Consider the following 6575-nt stretch of genomic DNA (forward strand, 5'->3'; position numbering starts at 1 on the left):
TTGCCCATTCCCCCCCACCTCCTTTGTGCTGCTACTCCTGCTGCTGCTGGCTCAGCCTAAGGCCGGATCTGAGTTGGGGGGACAGAGAGGGGGGGATGCCCTTCCTTGCTCTGCCTCCCCCTCTCCCCCAGAGCTGCCTTCTCGCCCGGGCTTTTCTGCCCCCCCCCCAGAGCCATGCAGGCTGCCAAGCAAGAAATTCGGAGGGAGACCCAGCAACCTTGGCCGAGGGCACCTTGCCAGTCTGGCCCTTCCTGAGAAGAAGGGGCATGTTCTGAGGGACTTCTCACGAAAGGCTGCTGCGGGGAGAAAGGGGTCTCTTTCCCCCCCCCCCCAGCATTGAAGGCGGCCAAGATCTCCCCACCCCCACCCCCTCCATGCACCAGGCGGCTTCCCTGCGCCTGGTGGCCTGCCTTTATCCCCCTGCCTGGCGAGGCTGGCGAGTTTCTGCCTGGCGACGGTTTCCCTGGGCAGCAGCTGCCATTCCGGCTCCTCCCCCCAAACACATACAAAGCCCTTCCCAGCCAGGGTTCGGGGCAGCCGCTCCGCCGACCATGGCCCCGACGGCGTTTGCCCCCAAACTCAGCCAGGTCCTGATGACCCCAGAGCCCCACTACCTCCCCGGGTAAGAGTCTTCCCGAGCCCCCCACCCCGGCTCCCCTGGCCGTTCTGCGGGCCTGGCTTTGGCGCCTCCACGGCAGTGGGGCCCAGGGGGACGAGCCTGCCTGGGGCTCCCGCAACGGGGAGGCCGGTCGGCAACGTGCAGGCAGGGCCCTGCTGGAGGGGATCTCTTCCAGGTCGCGCAAACAGCCCCCCCCATCCACCCACCCACCCCTCCGCCGGTGCTCTGGGCGCAGACCCTCCATAGCAACCCCGGGGGCGAAGCTCTGCGTGCGAGTCCTGGGCGGGCGGATTCCTCGCGTGTGCACGAATGGAGGAGGAGGAGGAGGAGGAGGAGGAGGGCGCGAAAGCGGCGAGGAAGAAAGGCGCCACTTTCCTTCCGCCCGCGGAATCCGCCGCGAAGGCGGCGGGGACCCCGCAACACCTTCCGGCCGGAGCCAAGAGCCCGAATTCAGCGGGGCAGTGGCGGCGGCGGCGGGGGGGGGCTCTGCGCTCCGGCTCTCGGCTGGCTTTCGGGCAAGTTCAACGGGGCCAGTCTGAGGCCGGCCGCTGAGCTTAGCGGGGCTGGCGGGGGGGGGGGCGCAGAGCCGGTGAGCCCGGGAGCGCCGACGGGCCGGAAAGTTGACGGCGGCTTTGGTGTGGGGGGGTGTCTCCTCTTCCGCTCCTGTCCTTGCAGCTACGGCGGCTACTGCCCCCGTTACAAATTCACCCTGGGGCGGACTTACGGGAAGCTCACCTCGCAGCTGCTGGCCGCCCCCAGCCGCTCCGGCCGGCTGCTCCTGCAGCCCAACTGCTCCCTCTGCGCCGCAAAGGAGAGACCGGGGCACGGCCGGGGGTCCCGGGCCAAAGGCTGCAGCGCGATCCCGGGTTACACGGGTAAGTGGCGCTGGGAGGTCGGGTCTCCCCCAGCTGAGAGTGTCAGGCGGGCCAGCTGAAGAATTTGGGGGGGGGGCTGACAAGACATTTCTCGATCCCTTGAAGGAGGGAGTTGGGATGGTGGGGACTCAGCAAAGCAAAGCAAGGGGGGAGGGAAAGGTTACACTGGGTGTCCTGGTGGGGGGTAGCCTAGACACAGCCTCCCCCCCCCATCAATTTTGAGCACCTCAGATGGGGCCAGAGCTCCCAGTGCCGGCAAGCCAGTCCTCCCTCTATCTGAGAGGGTGGGGAAAGGGCACCAGCCCACCACCTGTGCCCCATGGTGGTGGCACTGCCCAGAGCAGAGAAGCCAGGTACCAATTGCTAGCTGAGCGCAGTGCCTTCCCGTGGCCTCACTTTGCCTCCTTCCGGCTCTCCTGTGTCTCCTGGCAGGATTCATCCCCAGGGCCCAGCACCATTTTGCCAAGACCTACGGAGAAATCTGCAGGCAGGCTTGGCTGGAGTTTATGCCCCAGCAGGAGCAGGGGGACCGTGGCCGGGGCCAAGCCAGGGAGGCGACCGAAGCCCTGCAGCTGGAAGGCAGAGTAAGTGACAGGCAGCGCAGTTGCGGGCCAAGCGGTGGGGCTGGGGGCTTCCAGAGCATCTCCTGGAGAAGGGCTGAATCCCCTCACTGAGGGGCTCTCCTCCAGCCCCAGTTGTGAGGAGGAGAGGTCCGTGGCATGCCTGCCCATTCCAGAGGGGGCTTGGGGTAGAGACAAAAAGGGGCACAGCCTAAGCCAGGGGTAGGCGATCTTGGCTCTTTTATGACTCGTGGACTTCAACTCCCAGAATTCCTGAGCCAGCCATGCTGAGGGGAAAGGGAGAGGTTTCCAAGCTGAGCCATGCTGGCTCAGGAATTCTGGGAGTTGAAGTCCACAAATCATGAAGCGGCCTAGGCCTAGGCCAGGGGTAGGCCACCTTGGCTCTTTTATGACTCATGGACTTCAACTCCCAGAATTCCTGAGCCAGCCATGCTGAGGGGAAAGGGAGAGGTTTCCAAGCTGAGCCATGCTGGCTCAGGAATTCTGGGAGTTGAAGTCCACGAGTCATAAAAGAGCCAAGGTTGCCTACCCCTGGCCTACTCTCCTCCCAAGGCTTGTGCAAATGAAGGCTTCCCCTGTCCTTCACACCCCAGCAGAGGGTCCCCAGCTGGGTCATGGCTTGAGTAGGGGGACATGAGGAGGGTGCTTTAGTCTCCCACCATGGGTCAAAACCTCTCCCTCCCTCCCTCTCCTTCCCTTCCTTCCTTCCTTCCTTCCTCCCTCCCTCCCTCCCTGATGCCTTTTGTGTCTCTCTGCATGGGTGTCCCCCAGAACAACAATGAAAAACAAAGAGCATTTGAACCCTTCAAGAGACCTATGCTAGGAGCTGCCTCCAATCTTGCGGGCAGGCAGTGCATGGGGCCACAGGGTGCTGCTCTTCTGGGGCCCTTCTTGGGGCCCTCTGCCTCCTCTACCAGATGCTGCTTCACTGGGAGGAGCTGGCAGGTGTCCAGAGACTCACAGCTGGCTTTGCTCTGCTTCTAGCCTCTCCCTGCCCTGCCCAAAGCTGGGACTGCTGCTGCCGCCGCCGCTGCCACCCTGGCTTTCCGGGCCCCAGGAACGCCCCTTGCGCTGGAGAGAACCTTTGTTTCAGGTCAGGCTCCAGAGGAGCCCCGAGGGGAGGAGGGAGCAAGCATGTCCCAGAGAGCGTTTTCGCTCAAGTCTCGCAGGAGAGAGGCCAACATCTGTGCCCTTAGGGCTTTTTCCTTGCCCTCCCTCTGGCGTGGCACGAGTTGCGGCCTCTACTGCCCCCCTTCCTTGCTGCCACAGCCTACTTAGAGCCAGGGCTTGCGAGTCTCTTTGGGGGTTTCAGGACCTTGTTTGTTAGGGCCAGGGGCACAGGGTGCCAGGGTTTGTGGCTCTGCAGGCAGAGAGGTCAAAGGCACCCTGGGAGCAAAGGGGCTGGCCGAGAAGACCGAGTGGGAGTAAATTCAGAGGCACCAGTTAAGGGTATTTACTTGGAAGCAATTTGTGGAAATGTGCTAGCTTGCCTTCTGAGAAAGAGGCAGTTACCAGGAACAATTGCGGGTCCAGCGGTATGTGTTTGGGGGTTCAAAAGTGAGAGGGAGTCTTATGTCTAGGGGAGCTGACACTTCAGAAACACCTGGCTGGCGGGAACCAGCCAAAGCTGCTGCTGAGCCCAGATTGCCCGCTTGTGGGAGGGCCGGGGCTGGGCTCCCTCGCAGGAGGGGCCTGCAGGTTTAAGCTCCCCAACTTTGTTGCGCAGGCTTCACCGGCTTCGTGCCTCGCCTCCAGTTCCTGATTGGAGCAAGCTACCCCATTCTTGCCCGGCGGGCAACAATGGAGTTTGATGAGATGCTGCACAAAACAGGGCAAGGCTCTTTGCAGAGGGGGGATCCCCTCCCACCCCTGGCCAAGACGTACCCCACGGACCGGGGCCTCCTGCCCCACTACAGAGGCTACGTGCCAGGTGAGTTCCTTTCCCCTCACTTGCCCACCCCCGTCCTTTGGATTGCACCTCCCCACCATACCCTGCATGGCCCTGGCATCTTTCATCCGGCTCTGGGCAAGTTGACCTCCTGCCAGAGAAGCAGCCCCAGCACCGGAGGTGGGATTTTACTCTGCCGCACCTCTGATGCCAGAGATGGGAACTGGCAGGGGTGGCAAGCATTCACAGTCCCGCTGCGCCCCTCCCAGTCTGTGCCCGTGGAATGAAGCGCTGCTGTGCCACAACTGGCCAGGCAGAAACTCCAGGGCTCGGCCGGCTTGCTCGCACCCTCCGGGCCCCCTTCTGAGCAGTCTCTTCCACAGCCCCCTTGAGAGGCCCATAAAGAAGATTCCTGAAGAAAAGGATCCAAATCCACCTTTGCACAGATTCCCACCAGCCCAGCTGCAGGGGGTGCCAGGGATTCTCTGGGCGGATCCCCTGAGCTGCAGGCAGTCCAGCTATGGGTTGGGGGCCCTGAGACACGCAGCCGGTTCACTCAGTTGGGACAACAGCCACTAATCCAGTTAAACCACCTCACCAATGGGCTGGACAGCCCAGTGCCACACCAACCAGAGGCTGCCCACTCGGGAGGATGGAGGGTCCTCACCCTGGGCCTCCAGAACGTGCCAGAATCCACAAGCCCCTGCAGGCCCACTGAGGCTGACCAGCTCAGCAGCATTCTCCGGAGGGCAAGGAGAATCCTGCTTTTCAGGCCCCCCCCCCTCAGTTCCTTGTCTCAGAGGCCTTCGGACTGTCCAATTTTGACTTGACTGTTCACAAAATGCTGCTAAGGGAATAGGGGTCGTTTAACCCAGAGCCCCTAGACTGCGGTTGTCCAACTTTGGCAGCTTTAAGACTTGTGGTCTCCATGTTGGCTGGAGAATTCTGGGAGTTGAAGTCCGCAGGCCTTAAAGTTGCCAAGATTGGACACTCCTGCCCCAGACTAACTGGATTCAGAAGGACACAGCTGCAGCTCACAACACTTTTGACTCAATGAAACAAACTGAACTTCGGCACTCTGGATTATAGTAACTAGATAAGCCTCACGTGTGACTGTGATCATTGTGGCTTCCCTAGAAAACCCGTCTTGGGTGGACGCCCCATAGAAAACGAGGGCTTGTCTGCTGTGCCTAATTCTTTCTAGAATGCAACCCCACATTGGTGGCCATGAATTCTGTCCTGGGGGGGGGTGTCCATGCCCCTTCTGCCTGTGCCAGGGAAGTCGGCTTCATTGTTTTCTTCCCCCTTGGTAGGCACCTGGCAGCAGTGAAACAAAACGCACACACAACGCCAGAGCTCTGCTTATGCAGGCAGAACACTATTCTGGTTGTTCAGCAGAAGGGGGGGGAAGGGGCCCCTTCTGGTGGGCTGCAGGCACACAGAGGAGAGCGTTGTGGGCAGCAGGCCCTTAGAAAAGCCTCAGTGCCCCATTTTTGGCAGGAGAGGAAGCTCCGTTCTGCCAGCAACACATGGCTGGAGTCTGTCCCCCTGGCGTTTTCCATGGCTTCTGCCAAGAAGGGCTTTGTGCAGCTGGGTTGGTGGGTGTGAGGACCTCATTCTGCACGGCTACTTCTGGGCACGTGACCAGCAGGAGTGTCCCTGGCAGCCTTGCAGCTGATTTGCTCCTCATGGGCCCCTCCTTCCTGCTCCATCCAGAACCACCACCCCCCGCTGGGTCTGCAACCCCTCAGCTGGTCAGATCTTAGACAGAGGTTGGGGCTCCTTCAGGAACCCCAACGGACCCAGCAGTCATAGACCCCTTCATGCTGCCCCCTTTTGCTCAGGCGGCTGTCCAAGCAGACTCTTCTGGATATGCGTACATTCCTCCAGAGGGAGGGGGGAAGGGGCTTTCCCCAGTAGGTGTTGCTGAGGGAGGAGAAACAGAGGGGGAAATCCCCAGTCCCATATGCAGCCAGTGCCTCCCCCCCAACCCGTTCCCAAGGCAGGAGCCACGTTTGTGCCCACCTGCAGCTCACGGACTGGGGAAGTGCGCCTCAGTGCGCTGTCAATCACATGCCCACCATTATGTCCATCTGCCAGCCTCCTTCGGCTTCCCCTTCAGAGGCCCCATGCCTCCTTCACAGTTTCCTTTGCAGACCCCCGGGCACTGATGGCATTAGTTGTGGCTGCGGATTTGCCCACAATGGTCACTTCTTCCCTCCTCTCTCTCTCTCTCTCTCTAAACCCAGGTTACAAGTTCCAGTTTGGCCACACCTACGGCCATCTCACCCATGACGCCCTGGGCCAAACCACCCTTGAGAAGCAGGTGCTGGATGTCACACAGTAGGGGAATCCGTGGCTCCCTCCCCAGCACCCCTTCCAAGGCCCACCTCACACTCCTGGGTGGGCCGTGTCCGTGTAAGGCAGGCCCTGGGGTGCCGGTGCCAGAGGCTCTCCTGACAGACCCGGCAGCTGGTGGGTGCGAAAGAGGTGGAACGAAGGAGGTGGAAGTGGAGCCTGTTCTACTTCAGTGGAGGCCAGCTGTACCCTCTCACCACATGGGCACCAACTGCCTTCTCCCTTCGGGTGGCATCTGGATCCCCCTCTGACCT

The 6575-nt window shown here is 61.3% G+C and overlaps 1 protein-coding gene across 1 annotated transcript; it reads left to right on the forward strand.

Annotated features, from left to right (window-relative positions):
* Positions 1-551: 551 nt before the first annotated feature.
* FAM166B (family with sequence similarity 166 member B) lies at positions 552-6310 on the forward strand. Its single transcript, XM_015826304.1, has 6 exons — positions 552-622; positions 1295-1494; positions 1927-2078; positions 3060-3168; positions 3802-4005; positions 6213-6310. Exons 1-6 carry the CDS (start codon positions 552-554, stop codon positions 6308-6310), a joined length of 834 nt encoding a protein of 277 aa, XP_015681790.1.
* Positions 6311-6575: the final 265 nt, after the last annotated feature.

Source organism: Protobothrops mucrosquamatus, unplaced genomic scaffold (assembly GCF_001527695.2).
Source record: "Protobothrops mucrosquamatus isolate PMUCROS unplaced genomic scaffold, P.Mucros_1.0 scaffold3047, whole genome shotgun sequence".
NCBI lineage: Eukaryota > Metazoa > Chordata > Lepidosauria > Squamata > Viperidae > Protobothrops > Protobothrops mucrosquamatus.